At 32.0% G+C, this 22,766-nt stretch overlaps 3 protein-coding genes across 4 annotated transcripts; 2 read left to right on the plus strand and 1 right to left on the minus strand.

Annotated features, from left to right (window-relative positions):
* The first annotated feature begins 2,653 nt into the window (after window positions 1-2,653).
* LOC139508066 (uncharacterized) lies at window positions 2,654-8,840 on the plus strand. Its single transcript, XM_071295898.1, has 5 exons — window positions 2,654-2,730; window positions 3,598-3,683; window positions 6,771-6,936; window positions 7,946-8,204; window positions 8,811-8,840. The coding sequence occupies exons 1-5, from the start codon at window positions 2,654-2,656 to the stop codon at window positions 8,829-8,831; spliced, it is 609 nt and encodes a 202-aa protein (XP_071151999.1). The 3' UTR covers window positions 8,832-8,840.
* Window positions 8,832-9,951, plus strand: LOC139508067 (uncharacterized). The gene is made up of 2 exons (XM_071295899.1): window positions 8,832-8,928; window positions 9,481-9,951. The coding sequence occupies exons 1-2, from the start codon at window positions 8,851-8,853 to the stop codon at window positions 9,793-9,795; spliced, it is 393 nt and encodes a 130-aa protein (XP_071152000.1). The 5' UTR covers window positions 8,832-8,850; the 3' UTR covers window positions 9,796-9,951.
* A 4,535-nt stretch (window positions 9,952-14,486) lies between these two features.
* Window positions 14,487-21,032, minus strand: LOC139508068 (thialysine N-epsilon-acetyltransferase-like). 2 transcript variants are annotated; one of them, XM_071295900.1, is made up of 5 exons: window positions 20,923-21,032; window positions 18,699-18,750; window positions 16,335-16,400; window positions 15,863-15,999; window positions 14,487-14,847 (listed from the first exon to the last, which is right to left on the minus strand). In XM_071295900.1, exons 1-5 carry the CDS (start codon window positions 20,980-20,982, stop codon window positions 14,752-14,754), a joined length of 411 nt encoding a protein of 136 aa, XP_071152001.1. In that variant the 5' UTR covers window positions 20,983-21,032; the 3' UTR covers window positions 14,487-14,751. The 2 variants fall into 2 exon arrangements, with proteins under 2 accessions (XP_071152001.1, XP_071152002.1); XM_071295901.1 differs by lacking the exon at window positions 16,335-16,400.
* Between the last annotated feature and the right edge of the window lie 1,734 nt (window positions 21,033-22,766).

Here is a 22,766-nt window from a genome sequence, read left to right on the forward strand (position 1 = left end):
GGGGGGCGTAGAGGGCGTACGCCCCCCCACCCCCCCCCCCCCCCCCTTTTGCTCGGACTTTTTTTTTTTTTTTTTTTTGTAAAATGATTAATCAGACTAGACTTCGTGAGCTTTGCCATTTCCCATGTACTCTTTATTTTATTTGTATGCGACAATTCTTTAATTATTAAGATATTTTTCGCTGGAATCTACTGATTATCAAAGTCATGTGTCTATGATTCGCTATGGTGGAGTTGACCAGTGCATCGAAAAAATTGTCGCTCAGTCATTTTAATATTCAAATTACAGTAACACATTGCTTTTGCTGAGGATGATAATCATGACACCTTCAAAGCGACACATGATTGAGCAAGAACGTATTGACTTCTATTTCATTTTCCACCAAACAGAAAGTAATACTCTATATATACAGACTATTACACTCTCATGACAAAAAAGTTCCGCATCAATATTAAACACCTACGAAAACATGTTTAAAGGGGCCCAAACGCCCCAGCCTATTTTTTAAAATAACATAGCTGAATAATGATCCCCAGTCAGTATAAGCTCTACATACATTTTAAGTCTAATGTACGAACAATTTGATTTGAGTAGACAAGTCTTAGATATTGGAGAGAAAAAAATTGATTCTGATTTTTGCCTCAAACAAAAATTCTGGTCGTATTTGGATTGAAAGCAAAAATCTTGTCCACATTTTTGCTATTAGAAACGAAAATTTCCAACAGAATTATTAAGCATTCAATGAACATGATGAATAATAAAGAGCTGCGTCATGAGCGCATGATATCCCCGTCGTCTTGTGTGAAAGTTTTATGCAACAATGATAAATAGTTTCTGAGAAAGTTTTAAGCAATAACCATATATTGTTTTTGAGATACGGCGGAACATATTTCCCCTCCCCCTCCGATCTTTTTTTTTACAAAAAATCTAAATATCACTAAAATATAAAATTTTGAATCAAAACCAAAAAGTATACAGATCTTTAGAGTAATATAAGAAAGAAGTGTGTAAAGTTTTAAGCAATAATCATAAATTGTTTTTGAGATACGGCGCGACATGTAAAAGAAACCTCCCCTTTTTTTACAAAATACTCAATAACTCAAAAATAAATTTTTTATCATCACCAAAAAGTATACAGATCTTTAGATTAATGTAACAAAGAAGTGTGTAAATTTTTAAGCAATTATAATAAACCGTTTTTGAGATACGGCGCGACATGTAAAAAAAAAGTCCCCCTTTTTTACAAAATACTCAATAACTCAAAAATTAAATTTTGAATCATCACCAAAAATTATACAGATCTTAAGATTAATATAACTAAGAAGTGTGTAAAGTTTAAAGCAATAATCAAAAATTGTTTTTGATATACAATGTACGGTGCGACATGTGAAAAAAACACCACCCCCCCCCCCCTGTTTTAGTTACAAAGTGCTGTAAATCAAAAAGTTTTAATCTTAATATTTTCACCAAAAAGTATACAGATCATTTGACCATCATAAGAAACAACTATAATAAGTTTCATGAAATTTGGATAAGTCGTTCTCAAGTTACGGTGCGACATGTTTACGCCGGACAGACAGATGGACAGACATACGGACAGACAGACAGACGGACGGACACCGGACATTTGTATAACATAATACGTCCCGTCAAAATTTTGACGAGCGTATAAAAACAGGCATATTTTATTTTGTGGCAAGAGTTTGCATGTCTGGCCGTCATATCTGTTTCGCCGAACTGATATATATTGAATACTTTTTTCAAGACCAGACTGCAACCTGCCTGCTGGGTGTGGCCCTTATGTCTCAATTTGTCGGCCGTCAATCATAACTTCGTTGTCATTTCAGACTCATTATTAGCCTTTGGTTGATTTGTAAACCCTTGCTTCCCTTAATTTTGTTGGGTGAAATATATCAACCAAACATTTGGATAAAAATTGCTTGTCTTTTTTAACTCGTGACTGTTGTATTTTAAATTTAATCATATAGTCTGGCATATATCTTGTTTACAACACGAAATTTGTGAGGTTGTGATAAACTTATTACTTGCAACAAACCGGCGAGAATTTTCCATGCACATCAAATTTATCAGAACATACATGTGTACATTAGCTTTGGATCCATACTACTAGTATCATTTAATGATAGACAATAATAGGGAGAATACAGTATCGAAAATATCCAACACTTACACTTTACAGCAACTACAAAATAAACATGCCCTGCGCCAGGAACCGTTTAAAAAGTGCATATTATACACTTTATATTTTATGTTTTAGCCCAAAAAAGGTCCCAAAAATTTTGCCCCCCCTTTCCAAAATCCTGGATCCGCCCCTGGTTGCTTGTTACATTGTCTTCAAAAAGTCCAAGCTCCTTATGAAGAAATACATATAAATTTCAATTCTATTATATTAGTAAATAAAACATCAATTTGATAAATGTTTCTTAATATTACCTAAAAATTTATCTCTTTTAACTTCTTTGACATGTTTGAATAATACTGTTGTAGACGAGGAGATATAATGGTAGTCTAACTAGTTGAGTTAGGGAAGATCTTCTTTGGCTCAATTGGTTAGAGTGCTGCCTTTAGATCCCGAGATTGAGGGTTCGAATCCTGCTGGTACCATCCATAGATTTTCACAACAACATGAACAATGGCGCTGCGAGCATCTGGTACAAAAATTGTATATAGAATATTGCCTGGCAGTGAGATGTTAGAATTGGTCATGAGGTTTGACTAGCAGGTCATAGGATACCATGGCAATTCTAGGTGGCATTTAGGGAACTGGCCAGAAGGCTTCCGAGTAGAAGTCTCGGAGTTGTACAGTAGTGGACCTGTGAGTAGCTCGAATGGATGGTACGCAGCCCGAAAAAAGAAAAGGGGGAAGAGTGTAGTAGACCTGGAGATATAAAGATAGTCTAACTAGGTTCAGTTAGGGAAGATCTTCTTTGGCTCAATTGGTTAGAGTGCTGCCTTTAGATCCCAAGATTGAGGGTTCGAATCCCGCTGGTACCATCCATAGATTTTCACAACAATACACATGATACATTCGTTTTGTAAATTCTATAATGAATAAAAAAAAAACATCAAGTCTTTTCATTTTCTTATCAGATACATAGTAGGATTTATAAATTGAAAACCCAATAATAGTAATAAGATAGTTAAAGCCAAAGTAATATTTATCAGATATTTTATAGCCAAAAACAATATCTTTCAATGTGAAATCTTTTTCTATATTTACTTTTGCAAAAAATTATGTTTTTTTTCTCCGTAAATTGTGTAAAAAAGAACATGACATAAAATAATATTGATATTCTTCTTTAAAGCATTTGTTACATAAGTCATTGTCTGTTATTTTCCATCTAAATACAAATGAAATAATAACTTTTTAGTAGGTAATAATAACTTTTTAGTCATGTTAGTAGGTAAAATGCTTTGTAAAAGTTTTCATCGATACATCTTCAATTTATTTTCTTTAAAAAAATAAAGTTGTACAATATGGTTTCAAATGAAATTTTGTCTGTAATGGTAAAACATTTAACCATACTTTAATAATATTATTCAAAAGATAAATTCAAGATTGAATTTCCTATACAGACAGGCAAAATGTTTATCAGAACAATCAAGAAAGACTTTAGTAACAGCTTTAATTCAATGTCATTTTACTATGCCTGTTCTGCATGGTATGCTGGTGTCAGCAAAAAATATAAAGATAAGTTACAAGTATTACAAAAAAAATGTGTTAGATTTATAAAAAAAACACTGGATATAGATCAAAAGTTGACCATCATCATAAAATGTATTGAATAGTCAAATGATAGTATTGGTTATGTTAATATTGAAAATCGTGTTAAACAATTGAGATTAAACCATGTACATAATATTTATTACCACCATTGTCCTAATTATATGTATTCAAATTTTACAAAGGTGAGACATTTACATCATCATTTTTTACGAAATAGTGAATATAACTTCTGGGTTCCTCCAGTAAAAAGTCAACAAAAAGACACATTTTATTTTAATGGCATACAAGATTGGAATTCGAATATATGTTGCCAATTAAGGTTAAAAAAAATAAAGGAATTTAAAATTAGCGTCAAAGAGCACTTAACCAAAAGTTATAGTGCGGCTTATTCAGACTCCTTTTTATATTATTAATAATATTTTTATATAAATTACTTTTTATATGAATTTTTATGTCATATTAATTTGTGTGTTATCTTTTTTGTATGCCGAACACTATAAGCCGTTTACATGAAGGGACCCCATTGGAAATAAGCTCTAAAGCTTTCATGGGTTATCCCTGATAAAATATCAGCAAATTGTTTCATACACTTTAGGATACTGCACTCATAAATGCCAATATATTTTACCATATAATGTGTTAGTATTGTCTTTATATATCGTATATATATTGTGTATTGTAAGTTATAAATATGCTTGATATTTTATTGAATAAAATATTATTATTATTATTATTATTATACATTTATACCAATAGGTTTCACAATTTGTTTCTTTACTAATCTTTTTCTAATCTGTTATATAATAACTTATTTGACAAAAAAGAATGTCAATATAATTACCACTTATTGACAAACATGGTCTTTTTACATTGACTACACTTCTCGTTGAAATCTCCGATCTAAGACATTGTAACCAATCTTTTGGAATTGCATCCTTTAGGGATGTTAACTCAGCTATCCAATTGGATTTATTTTCAGTTTTTGCAAAATTACATTTTGTGAAATTTCCCCATTTTCATTTAAAATATCATTCAATTATAAATCATATTACCTTTTATCCAATTTAAAAAAAAAGACATTTGTTATTAAGTTGAATGTATTTATTCCCCCAAATAATTTGTTTTCTAATTTCGTAAAGGTTTTTGGTATATCTGTCTGTCCTCCTCCTAATTTCATCCAGCTTTTTAATACATTTTTATAAAATTTTGAAATATTAGGTAGATGTGATCAACTTTATTATAATCGATATTGATTCATATAAACTGCTAGGCAATTTTCCCCTGAGCATTGTAAGATCTTGTAAATAATTTAAAATTAAAATAGAAATTAAAATACTTTCAAAAAGGAATCTGATATATATATAATTATATAAGTTGCCATCTGGCCATATCTGTATTTACAATGTAAGATTCTACCTATCCATGATGCTTTTAGTGATTCAAAGTGACTTTCAATGTCAATCATATTCAATCCCCTGTTTTCATAACTACCATGACTACCAATCATTGTATTTCTTTTAACTTTATCTGGTTTGTCATTCCAGACAAATGCCAGATAAATTTGAAACATTTTCTTTCTATGTCTTTTTTATATTTTTCTGGAAATATGCATGAGCTAGCTAAAAAGTTTAAGAGTGGTATAATCAAAGATTTGATGATCAAGATTTTCCCTAAAATAGTGAGATTTTGCTTTTACAAAGAATAAAGAATTTTTTTTTTTCTTTGATGCCTTACCATGTTAAATAGACAAATAATTAAAATAGACTTCCAAGACATGAAATTATTTGGACTAGATAAATTATAATAAAGATTGAATAAAACCAAAGAGTTTAACTAACACTAATATATGTCCCTTAATTAACCATATACTAAATACAGTTTCAACATTCAGACATCTTGTACGTTTAGAATTAGCTCTAGCCACGGTATAGCCTTTTTGTACTAATGCGGCATAAAGCAACCAAGAATCAATCAATCAATCGTTTAAATGTTTAACATCCAATCTATTAATGGTAATATTCTTTTCAAAGCACAAAAATGTTGGCATTCCACTTCAAAAGCTAACTGAACCTTTAAACAGAGTAAAGATACTGTTGTCAGGTCATTAAAGATGACATATTTCATATATTTGGTTTTAATATTGATTCACTTATAGGGTCTTTGTATTGGAAGCACTGGTATAATAATGAATAATGGTGGCTCTAATCTTTTATGTTTTCTAACAATGTACAAATGATGTACAGTAGAGTTCCTGGATTCAGCGCTGCTGGTGATATCACACATTAGCTGCTTTCATAATATCTGCAATGTACACAAATAAATTCAATCTTGTAATTGTTTTAGTCTTCCGAAAAGGACAGAAAAGAGTAGATTTGATCATTTCAAGAGTTCATTTAAACATTATGTACATGTAATTGCAATCCCATGATTTACCATGTAGTGAGTCAATTTTCATTAAAAAATACATCATTATGATCATCATTATCATCAGATAGGATTACTTTCATTTTAAAAGTCAAATTTATATTGGATTGAAATAAATTTTGCCCTGCATACATTTGTACAATTTACAATGTACTTGGCAGTGTGTTTGTTTCAAATTCAACAATAGACGTATTTACACTTGTATGCAAATTTGTCTGCCATTACGTAAAATCACACAGGTTCCCGTAAACATTGACATCATAATTTAAAATATTTGACGTCACAATTAAATGTGATTGTTGCTTGACGTCAAAAGGTGATTTGGAGTTGATCTAAGGTCATTCGGAGGCAGGATACAGCTAAATACCAAAAGTGTAAATACGTTTATATTTTGTAGTAGTGATGAGTATAAAATCTTTCCTTTATTCAAATTATTTTTGGAAGGCATGCATTAAATCACCAGACTTTTGAAGAACTCTCAAAACATTAAGTCTGTTAGCATGTTTTCATTATGACCACTTTTAAATTCACTGAAAAATGGTATCCATTTATATAAAAATACTTTCCAACATGTAAATACTAATAATTTTTCTTGCAGGTCAAATGTTTTTTCCCTCAGAAATATCAGCTGCTAGATGGCCATTTAGATTTTGTGATATAAAGCAAGTGATATCATGTGAAGAGGTTTTAGGCCAGGGAATTTGGGAACAAATTGTGTCTCATACTGGAACAAGAGATTGCAGGGAAACATGGAATTCAACACAGTAAGTAGATTAAACAACAAGACCAACTTTAATTCAATTATAGCAGTCATCATGGTCTTGCATATATTCTTTTCTACCACACATGTACTTAATATACATTATAAAGGGGGGTAAAGGAGTCAGAAGGACCTTTTTGAGACATAATCATTATAAAGGATTTCAAGAGTCTTTTTGTTGAGAGAGAATTTATTGTTGGGGTTTATATTTGTCTAAATTCAGGATTTACATATAGATTTATTAGAACTCTGGAATTAACATAATCTGCTTCACAGATTATTCAATGTGAAGAGTCAAAACTTAATTTTTTGGTTCAATAAAGGAGTAGGTCCGGTAAGACCTCTTTTGGCCCCAAAATATAGCAGTTTTACAAAATTGTTAAAATGTAAACTTTTAGTTATTTATTGGACAGTAGAATGCTTCTGCTACATAAATATGGCTGTTTTTGACAATACAATGCACATATATATATCGGGTACTAGCACCATTAAGTCGTGCTAAATTACTGAAATCTTCACAATTCCATCATTTTAGTTAAAATGTAGACGGTTTTCAGGTTAGATGAAAGTGGCCGCATTCGTGTTCATCCTTAATATTGAAATGTAAGTTGTATTTTATGATAAGACATAACATATATAAAGGTTAAGGATGAACACGGATGTGGCCACTTTCATTTTTGACAAAAAAACATCAGAAAAGTGACATTTTTCGGCATATTTGGTAGATTTTTTATATTTGAGCTTGAATCAGATCGAGTTTAATGACTAAATCAGTTAAAATCTTTCACATACACTAATTGATTCAAATGAAATAGACACTTAAGTGTTTAAAAAGTGGTCAAAATCTTTCGTCAGATGAACCTGAAATTTGAGGCCAAAATCGGTCCTTACCGGACCTACTCCTTTGAATTAAATAATAGCCATTCATTAAATATTCTGCAGGTACTAATCCCAAAATAAGGTTCATTATTCTCTATGTTCTCCATTCATTCAGGATTTTGATTTATTTTTAGGATAAGGCAGTGTCGTAACAGATTTAAATCCTATGGACGCAACTGTACCAGGTCTCTTGGTAGAAATCTTGTTCACTGTTTGCTGATGAAACATTTTGATGGACATTTTATTGCTCAGCAAAAAGTACCTTTAAAACCATTTGAGATATATACTGCCCCATGCAGATATGTCAAGTATAAACCCTTGGTGGACATTTGTTTGGATGATCCTAGCTATGATTATGATGATGCAAGCGTATATTTAAATATTATTGAAGAGGTGAGTAGCCTAGGCTACTGTGATTTATGATTTACTCCAATTTGTTAATTTGATCAAACTTAAAAAAAAATAGCAAGTAAAGTAAAGTACTATATTTTAAGGTTGAAAAATATCAATATTATATACACAGGTGACTAAATTTCTTTGCTCAATTAAAAGTAAAGACATATAACCTTAAATACTGAAACTATAATCATTAATATCTTTAAACCAAGAATAACTTAGAACAACCACAGCCATACAGCATATTGCCCCCTTTTGCAACACTCAGAGAACACAGAATTACTGAAAATAAGAAGAAAAAAAGAGAAAAAAAAGAGATGGCTAACATTTTGCTGGATAACAGCTGGAAGTACACTGTATATGAGAATGATATTTACTGATATGGAACCAATGCACAAATAAGTCATAGTATTAGGTCATTTCAACAATTCAGTACACACATGTTAGACAAAACATGATTGTCTGGCTTCTTTCACTTTATAGTAACCTGTAAGTTTTCCTAGATTGCATAAACATTCCTTCACAAAGTAACATAAGTATATACCACAAAGAAAAAGTCTGACACTCTGTGATTTTGTGTTTAATTGTAAACATTTTTTGTAGGGTTCAAAACCTGACCCTTGAAGATAGCATACATGAAACAATGTTTAATACACTGAGTGGAAGCAGATCAACATCTCATTGTTATATTATTAGGGTAGCTCCTAGAGGAATTTTTCAGGTAAGTGAAAGTCAATATGACAGGTATAAATAATATTCATCATGATAAAAAAAAATGCAGGGTAACATTGGGATATCCTTTTGGTAATACACGTCACATTGGACATCAATTAGATGTTAAAAATATAAGACTTTGATTTGAGAATTAATTGAATGGTACTTCAGTTTTGATGTTGATTTGAGAAAGGGCATTCAGTTAGACTAAAGATTGGAAGTCATCTGAGTCTAGTATATTCTGTATACATTGTTGTCTGCTTTTTCGTCGACTTTTGGTAAAAGTAAGAGTACAATCACTTATCTCTTTGATCAGGTTATTGAGTTTGATTTTAACATGCAATCATCTTACTTGACCTGCCATTTTGAAGTAGAGTTATCTTTACTTTCAGTTTGGTGTAAATCTAAAGGATTACCAGTACTCTAATTAAGGAGATGTTATTCTTAATAGAGGGAGATTTTTAGCGCCAGTATTTCATAGTTCATCTAGATTTTAACTTTGACATGATATATATACACTTACATTGTGCATACATGTATATATGCTTTGTTGTTACAGGTGTATGTTGGGAAGATAGATTGGCCAGTTAAAATGCATCAAATGATGATGATTTGTGGTAGTAATGTTACAAAAGAACTTGGATTTAATCACCAGTGTCACTCTACACCTATAACAGCAAAGTATGCTCACCTGGGAGATATATCTGTATCTGGTGATGATTCCCCTGTTGTATCATTATTACTGAAAACTATTGAGGTTCTCTCTGAATATGAAAGAGGCTCGTTTCTTCCTTTTACTGATGATATGATGGAAGTTATTGAGACGAGAAAGAGAACTAAAAAACATATTCAAGTTGTGTATTTGATGATTTAAACATTTGCAATGCAAAATTTGACCAGTGAACCTCAAGTGAAGATAGGCCTAATGGTTGAATTTTCATTTCATGTAATTAATAGCATAATCATGTACCATACACAATCATTATTTGTAAACTCAAGTTCTGTCCTAATTGAAAGTCTTTGAATTCTTTTCTTTTTCTTCTTTTAATGTGTATAAGTACAGAACATTTGTTATGTAAAATTCGTATGATTTATCCCAAAATTATAGTGAAATGTACCTGCTTCAGGCCTCGACAATAACGTTTGTCCGATTGTCCGGTACCAGAGCAAAAAAAGGTCAGACAAGTAAAAGCTATATAAAGCTTGTCCCATGGGACAAGTAAAATTATTCTGCAGAAAATAAATTTGATGAACAAAGTAATTATAATCAATAAAACAAGAAGAGAAGAGAAAATAAGTTTTAATTTTACATGTTTACTTGCAATCAAATATTTAAAACGGTTCTTTGTCAGGTACTTTTTAACAGGTAAAAGACATACTATTCTCATAAACCAGTCTTACTGATTCGAATCAGTGGCGCTTTGCAGATAAGGTAACTTTACAAGACAGTTCATCACTAGCTCGAAACGATTAATTCTGCTCCAACTTTAATAAACATTTTGGCACCGTACGAGACATAACTTAATAGACGTGATTAATAGATAGTTTGGTAACGCAGACATATCGAGACCAAGACAAATCTGTACATCTATTGTTTTCATACCTTATTCTGTTGCTTTAAAATAAATTATACCGGTAATTTTTTCAACAAAATACTTTTTAAATAAGAATGAAGAAATTGTTTACCATAAAATTCACTAAATCATATTTGATCCTATATGCAGTAAAAAACAATACTTGCAATACGGTGACCTATAGTTGTTAATTTCTTGCAGAGAGTTGTCTCATTGTCAATCATCAGGGTCTGGATTGGGGGGGGTCTGTTATTCTGTAAACATTTAATTTTCACCCCTTTTTTCTCTAATCTTTAAAAAATCAACCCTTTTTTTCTCTCTAATCTTCAAAAAATTTACTTCTTTTTTCTCTAATCTTCATTTTTTTGCCCGTTATTCTCTGATCTTCATTTTTTAAGGGCATTATTCTTTAATCATTTAACCCCATCCAAACCCTCAATCATAACTCATCTTTATTTTTGTATGCCCCACCTACGATAGTAGAGGGGCATTATGTTTTCTGGTCTGTACGTTCGTTCGTCCATCTGTCTGTTCGTCCGTTCGTCTGTGCATCCAGTCGTCCCACTTCAGGTTAAAGTTTTTGGTCAAGGTAGTTATTGATGAAGTTGAAGTCCAATCAACTTGAAACTTAGTAAACATGTTCCCTATGATATGATCTTTCAATTTTAATGCCAAGTTAGAGTTTTATCCTACTTACACGGTCCACTGCACATAGAAAATGATAGTGCGAGTGGGGCATCCGTGTACTATGGACACATTCTTGTTTATTGATTGCATTTGAATACACTTTTCAAGTTTAAAAAAAACCATTGACAGGCCTATCGGACGGTTCCTGATCATCTGCCTTGTCAGTTATAAGACTTTGTCATTTATGAAAACTAGAGTCATATTTTTTAAAAGTATTTCAAAAGATACATTATGTATTAATCGAACACTGTGGAATCAACTTCTGTTCTATTGTTTTAGTTTATTTTGTTCCTTGAATCTACTTATTATGCAAAAATGGTTATTCTTAATATTTTTTAGGACAAGTTACAATTTCCTTCGGACAAGTAAGTTTTGGTATGTACTTGTCCTACTGGACAAGTTGAAAAAAAGTATTGTAGAGGCCTGTGCTTTAATAAATCATTTTAGCTCACCTGGCCTAAAGCTTTTCTCATCACTTGTTGTCAGTAGTCAAATATCTTCTCTGAAACTACCCAGTCATCACTAGGGAATCCAGTTTAAAAATGTGTTTGATGACCCTGCATGCCAACCAAGATGGTTGGATCTTGGTTGGCATGGCTAAAAATAGAACATAGGGGTATAATACAGTTAAATACAACAGACAAAACATTTTTGGGATCGTATGATGTCGTCATCGTCTGGTGGTTGCCGGACAATAAGTTTAGTTGAAGTGAATGGATCTCTATGAAATTTTTTAAGAAGGTTTAATTTGCCTCAACTGTTCAGGGTTAGATCTCTGCAGTCGTATCAGACTGTGCTCAGCGAAGCATTTTATTGGCTTATATCTCTGAAACTAAAGCATTTAGAGCAAATCTGACTGGGGTTAAACATCAGGTTAAGATCTATCTGCCCTGAGATTTTCAGATGAATCAGGCCAACCCATTGTTGGGTTGCTGCCCCTGAATTGGTTATTTTAATGAAATTTTGCAACAAAATTTGTGTAATGGACCACGTCGTCCTAAAACAGTTTGTTTCCGGACAATAACTTTAGTATGAGTAAATGAAATTTATACACAAGTTATAACCTAAAATTTAAGGAAGGTTGGGACTGATTTTTGGGGTTATGCTCCCAACAGTTAAGGAATTAGGGTGCCCAAATAAGCATTTTAGTAGTTTCCAGACAGTGTATGAATCTCTTTGAAATTATACCACAAGTTTCCATATCACAAAGGGATGGTTAGGATTTCCTGGTTAATGAACAATTAAGACAATTTTAAAGCAGTGTCAGGGAGGTAATCAAATCACATTTAAAGAACAATGTATTTAAATGGTAATTAGGGTTGCAAACTCCATTAGAAAATTGAATTGAGATTATAAGCATATCTTGAGGGAAAGATTTTTTGGGGGAAAATGGAAAAGGGGGTAAATAAGAAATTGATGGAGGGGACAATTTTTACTCATTTCAGATTTCAGAAATTAAAAAAAAGAAAATGTCTTCAAATATTTATTTTTTGCAAAAAAAAGGGAGGAAGGTCAACTTGCAACAGCATAAAATATTGTACTAATGCATAGAATTGAAAATAAATTCAAATCATACAACCAATTTGAAGTTACAGTTATTCTGTGTCAGAAACCTACTTTGTGTTAGATATTTAATTACAATCCAAATTCAGACCTGGATCAAGTACTAATATTGTCCTTTTTTGTCCCAACTGTTCAGGATTGGACCTCTGCAGTCGTATGCAGCTGCACTTAGTGAAGCAATTTCTTTGTTAGAATCTTGAATATTATTATAAAAAGAGATAAACTGTTAACAGTAAAGTAAGATCTACAAATAAGTCAGCATGACCAAAATGGTCAATTGACCCCTTAAAGGCTTTAGGTGTTATTGTCCTTTATAGACAATTCCTGAGGCCCCTCATGGGGGGGTCCTAGTAATCACATAATCACCATTTTTTTGCCAATATAATCACATAATCATTAAATATTTGCTTATCTTTAGTAATCAAATAATCATAAACTAAAAATACAGTCCTAGGTAATCAAATAATCATGAAATATTTGGCTTAATAATCAAATAATCATTAAAAAAAACGGCCAAGTAATCACATAATCAAAAACCCCATGAGGGCCCTCATTCCTCATAAGTTCAATTCTTCAAGAATTTTATGAAAATTTATATCCTTGGTTTATATCAGCAATGTCTTTGACAATTTCGAAAATAAGTTCTGTCAAATACTTTTAATGAGTTATGACCCTTTGAAATATAAATTTTACTGGAAATCACATTGCAATTGCTCTGAAGCCTTCAATTCCCCGTAGATATTAATAAAAGGTCTTATAAACAAAAACAAGTGCTTTTGGTGTAAAGATTGCATGAAATGCATTCAAAACCCTATGTTACTGACTTAATATCTAAATTTTCCAAGGCTTATCACTTCCTTTTTGATGCACAAAATATAGTTTAAAAATGAGAATGGAAATGGGGAATGTGTCAAAGAGACAGCAACCCGACCAAAGAGCAGACAACAGCCAAAAGCCACCAATGGGTCTTCAATGCAGTGAAAATTCCCCGCACCCTGAAGGGTGCTTCAGCTGGCCCCTAAACAAAAATATATACTGGTTCAGTGATAATGGATTTCATAGTGCATTGATCATAACATTCTATATATCTTATACATGAACATTTCCGGAATTTATCAATGTAATATATGCCCAGATATTCAATCACAAAATAATATTACACCTGTCAGGAAAACTACATAACTTTTGCAAGATTCAGGAAACGTATATCTGTTCTAAAAATATAAATTAAGTCATTGTTAAAGTCATCTTTCATAATTTGAGTTATCTCCCATTGTCCAGAATTTTATTTGAATCATCTACAACCAGTACTGTATACAATGCAATATCTAATTTTACTTCCCACTGATAAATCAAAGCAATCTTTACCCTTCAGTGCTTACAAGTTATTGCCCTTGTATCTTGGATATATATAACATGTGCAAATGGGGGAGACATCGGAACTCTGTACTTCTATCTGAACTTAACTTCATCAGGAAAAGGAGAATATTTGAAAGCAAAGATGTATAAGAACCGAAACAATTGAAAAAGCTATTTGACCATAAAAAGAACAAACAAATAAATACAAAATTTCAGCTTGATAATTTCTCTTTACAACAATTAAAAATAATTATTGCACAAACAATTGCTGTAAATTCAGAAATATTTTCACTGTTTTTATTACTGTGAAAAATGCAACTGAAATACATGAGAATATTGTGATCTTTCATCTTAAACTTGAAGTAATTATTTATAAGTAATGTTTTACCTAAAAAGTTGACTTTGCTTTATTTATACAAACTCATCGCATTAATATAAACTATAAACAGACTTTACAATTTGATGACAAATAAACACAATGTCCTTTTACAGACTAGTCAAACTTTGCAGTTTACAATTGAAATTCTTCTAATATACGTCCGTCGTCTCCATTTGAGTTAACCATCTTTTCCGTTCATTTAGTCAATAAATTCTGCATAGATTCTTCTGTAAGTCTTAAAATATGAAATTGTTCAGTTTCAGTCAGATTAATAGCCCCTTTTTGTTTGTAAAAATCGACAGCCACCTTGTTCCACCATCGTACTGCCCCATTCCATGCTATTACAGTAAGTATCCAAAAACACCTTAAATACAAAAACTCGTATACAAGTTTTGCTATTAAGAAACATATATGTCTACGGTACCCAACGAAATTCTTATTTTTGTGGTTTATAATATATTTATGAGAACAAAATATTGCATCGTTTGTGAAAATAATTTGGGAATGTTTTCATGGGACACAGATGGTGACCCCGTTTGCATATAACATTATAAAGGCACATAACTAAGGAACTGTAAAAGTATCAAAAAATCATTAGTCGAAGACAAAATGACAATACCATGGTAAAATCGGAAGAAAAACAACGAAAAGACAAATACCAGTGTACAAAACACTAAACAAAAGACAAAAAATCATGAACACTACCAAAAACCGTGGACGGGTAGAGTGATCGTCTTGAAACTCCTATAAAATGTATTGACACATTACGTCAAGTGATATAGCGGATCAAAAATTGTACGCTTACTTCAAAGGAGGAGGTTTACTGTTTTTCCTCTGCCAGTCCTTTCCATAAAATTCAAACGCATTTGTTCTTTGGAACTACAAATTACAGCTTTCTTACATTTGTTGTCAGTCTGCATGTGATCATGCTTTACCGAGCACGTGCTCACAGTTTTACTTGTTGACTCTGGCCTATAACTCTAAGACTAACAAATTTGTAAAACATCGTGCATGATAATTGTTTGCTCAAAAACTTGATCCATTTTGAAATTTACAATTGAAACACGTTTGTCAAGACCGAATGGACAAGACTGCATGTTACAGAAAGAAACAACACAGCCACTGAAAATTTAACCAGGATAAGGTACACCATTGGAAATTTGAGGAAGAGCAACACGAATCCCTTTTAACCGAAACTATGGGTAATCTCAGGGAGAGTAAGCAGAACCTACATGCACATGCGACACCCGTCGTGTTGTGAATTCATGTAAGAACAGATTCAATTATCCGTCTCATTAGAGGAAAAGATTGAGGTTGCGAAATAGGAATACTAGCTACGAATATTGTAAAAACATATCTAAGTTGACATATCGAATTACCTTGACAGCAGACTTTAATAACTCAGTACCTATTCCTTTATTTCTATGTTCAGGTTTCACATAAAAGTCCTCCATAAACGCCTTTTTACCAACCCAAGGGGAATATGTAAAGTAATATAACAAATATCCAACCATGTCTGAAATGAGAAATGCATCACGATTTATAACTGTAGTGTACTACAATAAGTATTCTTCATCTATCTTTTTGCGCTTTTTTTCATATAAAACTAGTTCTTTTATATTGCGAGGTTATCTCTGGTTGGATTTTTTTCTAAATTGGTCCTAATCGAGTCATAATTTCTACAGGTTTATGTCTTTTGTAAGATATTCCCAATTTTATGACATAAACGCAAGATTACTATTATTCTTTTTGCGGTATATTTCATCCAAATAAATTGTAAACATATATTTTACATATTCACATCTGGAGAGAGAAAAAAAAACCGTACTTATTGCATAAAACTGTACGTACCTTTATTCACTTCAGCAACCAGACAATGAAATAAACTGTTTTTACCAAACCCGTCTCTTCGGAGAGCTTAAAAAAAATAATACACCAATTCAGATACCTATGGTCGAGAAAAAGAATCTATCAAAATTTTGAACATATCGAATTTTCAAAGATTTCATATCGGATGTACTACATTTGGCGTCCGACGTCCGTAAACTTTTGACTTTTTGAACTTCTTCTTGAGAACCCCTTTAAAGGATCAATATTCTAAACTGTTATTTTTCTTCATTGTTGAAGCATATGATAAAAAGACCATAACATGACTGTCATTTTTCATATCATATGCATTATCAGTCCTCGAGCCTTCAGCTCTTCGGCTGATATTGAACCTTTGACTGATAAAACATCTGAAATGAAATTAAAACTGCCATGTAATAATCTTATAATAAATAACGAACGTGGCTCCGAAACATAATATTTAATTTCATACTTCCAAGAATGAGGTAAACGTAGAACAACTTAAACACGACAACTTAATTGTTTGTAATTATACACTGTACAAATATCTAACAATGGGATTGTCATTTTGTTTTAAATTTGAACCAGGTGCTCCGCAAGGCGCAGCTTTATACGACCGCAGAGGTCGAACTTTGAACAGTTGGGGCAAGTATGGACACAACATTCAAGCTTGATACAGCTCTGCATTTGGATTGTGTTAAAACAAATGACATAATATGAGTTTCTGACACAAAACAAATGTCAAGATCTTACAAATCTATTGCTCAATATTGTGCAATTGAAGATTTTTTCTTCAAATTTTTCAAAAATTTGGAATTTGAGAAATTTGGAAAAAAAAAATTGAAACTACTACCATCCCTTTTTTTTGCAATTATTAGTCCAAAACCTGACATTTCTTTATACATAATTTACAAGTTGAGTAAGGGAGGTAAATCCGAACACACCCAACATTGTATGTTAAATGTTTTTGAGTTACCTCCCTTACACTGCTTTTAAATTGTCTTAATTGTCCATTGACCAAAAACCTATTTTTCCCCCCTTTTTTGCACCTAATTCCAGAACATTTTGAGCCATTACCCCGAAAGTCAATACTAACCATCCCTTCATGGTATGGAAACTTTTGGTATAATTTCAGAGAGATTACAAGTTATTGTTTGAAAACTACAAACATGCTTATTTTTTGGCCTTTTTGGCCCGTAGTTTAGTTGAAACATATTTTATTTACTAAAAGGAAAATGGATTGGACACAAGTAAGCCATACTTATGAAGTCCGCTCCGAATAATAATAATTTACAATACAATATTAATATGAGCATATAATAACAAAATAAACAATACTTTACGAGTCTATCTATTTTGGCCCGTAATTCCTAAGCCTTTGGAACCATAACCCCCAAAATCAATCCAAACCTTTTACCTGTGGTATTCAACATTATGGTATAATTTCAGAGCAATTGAAATACTATTACACAAGTTGATATCCTAAAAGTAGAAAAATACTTGTTTTGGCCCCTGTTGGGCCCCTAATTCCAAAACGGTTTGGTCCATCATCCCCAAAATCAATCCCAGCCTTCCTTTTGAGGTATTGGACCTTTTTATAAGATTTCATAGAGATCCATTCACTTAAACTAAAGTTATTGTCCGGACACCAAATGTGTCTTCGGACGACGCTGACGACGACGACATCATACCATTTTACGAACGCAAAATTGTTTTTGCGGTCGTATAAAAATTATATTTATATTGAATCAAATAGCGAATAAATGTGCAGTTTAATTATGTTTGAGAAAGATAACTAATATCAACGGAAACGATGGTAATCATTGCCCTCAGAGCCATCAAGCCCTTTGAATATGATCAGATTTGGTTCCGGTATAAATATAGAACGTCATCAACGAAATGATGAATGTGATGCACAAAAAGTGTAGTTTGGTATCCCTTAAATAAGAAGATTGTGTTTCTAAATGCTGATATTCCTAAGAAAAAACTATGAAATAACTTTTGAAAACAAATATTGCCTTATAATTTTTTAATTTTACGCGCTGTTTTAACAATCATTTAACTTGGGTTAAATAATGCAATGACATCAACAGTTATCTATAAGCGCACACATCTGAAATTAACGTGGTCGTGATATGCAATATTCAATATATAACTTCGCTCAGTTCTGTGTCACCAAAGGGCAAAGACTTAGAATATAAACTTTGAAATATAGTATGAATACGATTTTATGGTAAAAGTAGGGAAAACAATAGATACATTTTGGACTTTACAATGAACTTCCATGTTTGTTGCAGTAAGAAAGACATAAAAAAAAAAACATGCACAACCAACACGCTCACAACTTGAATATAATAGCATGCTTACTGTCGGCTTTGATTTTTACTTCATGTTCACACTTTACATGGACAGCTAGTTCCTACAATATAAGCAAATTAGGTGAAGCACTTTTATATAGATATAGGAAGATGAGTGCAAATGAGACAACTCTCCGTCCAAGTAGCAATTCATAAAGGTCCAGGTACGGCCTTCAACACGGAGCCTTGGCTCACACCGAACAGCAAGCTATAAAGAGCCCCAAAAAATACTAGTATAAATCCATTCAAACGGGAAAACCAATGGTCTTATCTATATAAAAACGAGAAACGAGAAAGACGTATCAACTACAAAAACAGACAACTACTGTAATCGAATTCCTGACTTAGGAAAGGTCCAAAAATTTGCAGCGGGATTAAACGTTCTCTATTAATATCTTTACGATACAATAATTGTTTTAATTTTGCCTTTTCATTAGCAAAAAATCAATACTACATGTTAAATGTACACAGGGTTGCTGTTTCAGGTTAAAATATACATCTAGTGATACAAATACAGGCAGATTCGGATCATTCGTCAATGAGACAGCAACCCAATGAAAATGAATTCGCGGCAGCATTGTTAGACTATAACAGTAATTTGGCAAACCACTAATGTCTCTTATCTATAGGTTTTATAATCACAGGGACTTAATTAACGGATACTTAATTTATTTACATGTTGTGATCTAATGTGATATCTCTTATAGTCTATCTATGTCCGTGCACGCATTGAGCAATATAACGGGTATAGGAAATTATACTGCAGATTGCTGCTAGTAAACATACAAATATTGGCGCCATCATTTATTTCTCAATACAAAATGACAAGAAAGTTTTTGGAGGGGTTCGTGTTGCTCAGGTTTCAGTTATCTATATTGTGCATTTTTTACTGTTGTTTTGTCTTTTTCTTTTTTATCTTTTTTAGCAATGACATTGCCAGTTTATTTTTTACTAACGAATTTGAATGTACCTTTTTGTATCTTTCCCCGAATATAACCTACCGAAATAGACTTATTACCGTGTTTGTACTAGCATGATCATCACGACGGGTTCCACATGTGGAGCAAGCTCTGCTTGCCTTTCAGGAGCACCTGAGATGTCTCCCAGTTTTTGGTTTGGTTCATGTTTCTCAGTTTTTAGTTTTCAATGTTGTGTTTTAGTACTGTTTTCTGTTTGGTCTTTTTTCTTTTTAAGCCATTGGCATTGCCAGTAATTTTAGGTAGCATTTAATTTTCAGAGTGTCCAAAAGATATCCAATATTACACGTACCATGTATAAATCCTACATAAGTCATTTGTAAGTCACTGTGTCTAATAATATAGTAAAAATCAAAAGTGGAAAATGCATGCTACTTATAAACACACAAAAAGAGATAGATAGTTACAGTGTTAATTACTAACTGTATATTACTAATACATTAAGTGTGTAGGCAGTTACTCGTCCGTTATTTAAGTACCTTGAGACATTGGAAGAGTTAGCTAAGCATTCTTAGTGGAATAAATGAAATAATTATAGGCAAACAAAACAAACAAAAAAAGAGGGAAAAAGGGAATGAGTGGCACTTTGTTGAGAAATCTTTGAAACATAAAACAAAAAAGCCATTGGAATTCAATTACTTCGTAACACATTTCAGAAAGGCCCTCCAAATTCACGCATTTTTCGGCACACCTGACGAAATTTGAATTATTATACCTTTAAACTAAGTTGATATTATACTAAAATCAAATTTTAGTACATTAATTATAAATGGTCTTTTGACGGGGTCAAATTTTGAAACGTTTAAAAAAAAAACTCTCAGTATATTGGCAATGGTTATAGCATGGTGTCAAGTAAGATTGATCATTCGATAACAAAACGCAAACACCATTAAACTTCTAGTGACATTCATGGTCAATGTTTTTTTAACCAAAATGGCGATCATTTTGACCTCCAATAACCTGTGTCCTTACATTAATATATTCTCCAATTTTATTTGTATGTGTACATATAGAATTCCTTTCGTCAGTAAAGATGGTCGGTTTATCTCAGTGAATCATTCTGACTATTGCTTTATAAATTCCATCTAGGCGGATCCAGGGGGGCCCTGGGGGGCCCGGGCCCCCCCTTTCGTGGGAAAAATTTGGTTGATTATATAGGGAACCATTGAAGCATGACTGGAGCCCCCCCCTCTTAGGTCAGTCAGCGCCCCCCCCCCCCCTAGGAAAAGTCCTGGATCCGCCACTGAATTCCCTTACCATTACTAAAGTCATTATAGCTTCACAATCCTCGGAGTTTGCTGAACGAACAGAATACATATTTTCTTCAATCTTCTTTATCTAGTCCGTTGATTCACAGTATAATTTTTTCTTTCGTTTCAAAACATATATGACATATATTATACATACAATACAATCGCACGTTCAGTTTATTTTAAATTAAGTATTATAATTCCGCGCGCGTACCTAGTTATCGGGAACCTGATATTTAAATTGCTATAATCTCAGTCAGAAAACTGCCGTATAAATAACGATCCAAAGTAATTGAAGATCTTAAGAAATTTTTCCAATGTATTTTTTTCAAACGAACAAAAGAATCAAATGCATTGTAACATGATTTAAAATAAAAATGATAAGGTTGATATGTATTAATTCTAACTCTAGTTAATGAACTCATTATTGTCTGTAATTCTTTATACTCAGACCCTTTTTTAACACCCCGGTTTTCTTTATTCCTTATTTCGTAGCCGATATACTTTATTGATCTCTATTCTTCATTTATTTTGAGAATTTTTCATATATAATATATATCTTTCTATATATCTTTTATTCTCAATAAAACCATCATTTTGACAAGGTATAGAGAAATACATGTACAATATTTACAATATATACAATATTCAATAAATACAATTAGTACAAGACATGTTACAAAATAATTAATAGAGGTGGCGTCACACTAGATAAAGCCAGGATTTTACACAGATTTTTTTATAATTTTAATAAATTTGCAGAGTTTAATCAACTTTACCCTTTTTTTTTTATGACATTAATAATTTATACTTTAAAATATTTTGCTTTGTGTAGCTATACTTTTCTATGTAATTTTTCCTCTCCTGTTAAAAAAATGGCATTCCAAAATAAAGTGAAATTCATCCCAAGTTCGTTGTTTTTACACAGAGTACAGTTTCTATTTTGTCTGCTGGTGTTTAACCATCTACCAGCTTCAATGGGTAATTTATGATTCGTCGTTCTAAATCTGCAAAATTCTACAAGATTTTTGTTATCTAAAATATCTAAATAAGCTTCAGAACTAAAATTATCTTTAAATACTTTGTAATTTACAGCTTTTGGTGATTCTTCTAACAGTAAGTGCCAATTCTGTTCAAATGATATTTAAGTTTTCTACTAACTGTAAGACGTAGCCAATTCAAATTAATAAAAGTTTGTGAATTCCAAATATATGTTAAGCCACATTCATTCAAAATATTTTTTATGTTATCTAACCATAAAAATTTATCTCCATTTACAAATGACAATTGAAAACATAAGTTATAGACAATTTTTTCTATTCTTTAATTCTTTATATTTTTGCATCGCAATGTTCTCTATTCTCTATAGTTTTTGTGAACTTTTTTTCTTTCCGTTTTTGCCCATTATTCTCTGTTGTCAACAATATCTATATATTATCTAGGCTCTTCAGTTGTAGCCAATTATGTTCGTCAGGATGAACGGAATGCGACATGGGGTGAGTCAGCAACATTACGTCACTTTTAAAATTGTGTGCCTGTTAATTCATTAAATTGAAATGTTTCTTTATTAACAACTTAATCTCTTATAAAACATGGCCTCGGTATGTCCTTAAAAAATGTCCACTGTAATGATATCGGCTATATCTATATATCTTTTAAAAACATTTACTTAAAAGTTATGAAGCTATAAACGCTTTCACTCCATTCACTTACGAAATAGTTTTCATTTTCTCTCTCGGTCAAATTAAAAGCAGAGGCGAAACCAGGGGACAGGGAGCCCGGCCCTCCTCCCTTTTGTGAAACAAAATTGGGTTGGTAAGATAGGAAATCACTGAAGCATGACAGTCAGTG

Source organism: Mytilus edulis, unplaced genomic scaffold (genome assembly GCF_963676685.1).
Source record: "Mytilus edulis unplaced genomic scaffold, xbMytEdul2.2 SCAFFOLD_1178, whole genome shotgun sequence".
NCBI classification, from domain to species: domain Eukaryota; kingdom Metazoa; phylum Mollusca; class Bivalvia; order Mytilida; family Mytilidae; genus Mytilus; species Mytilus edulis.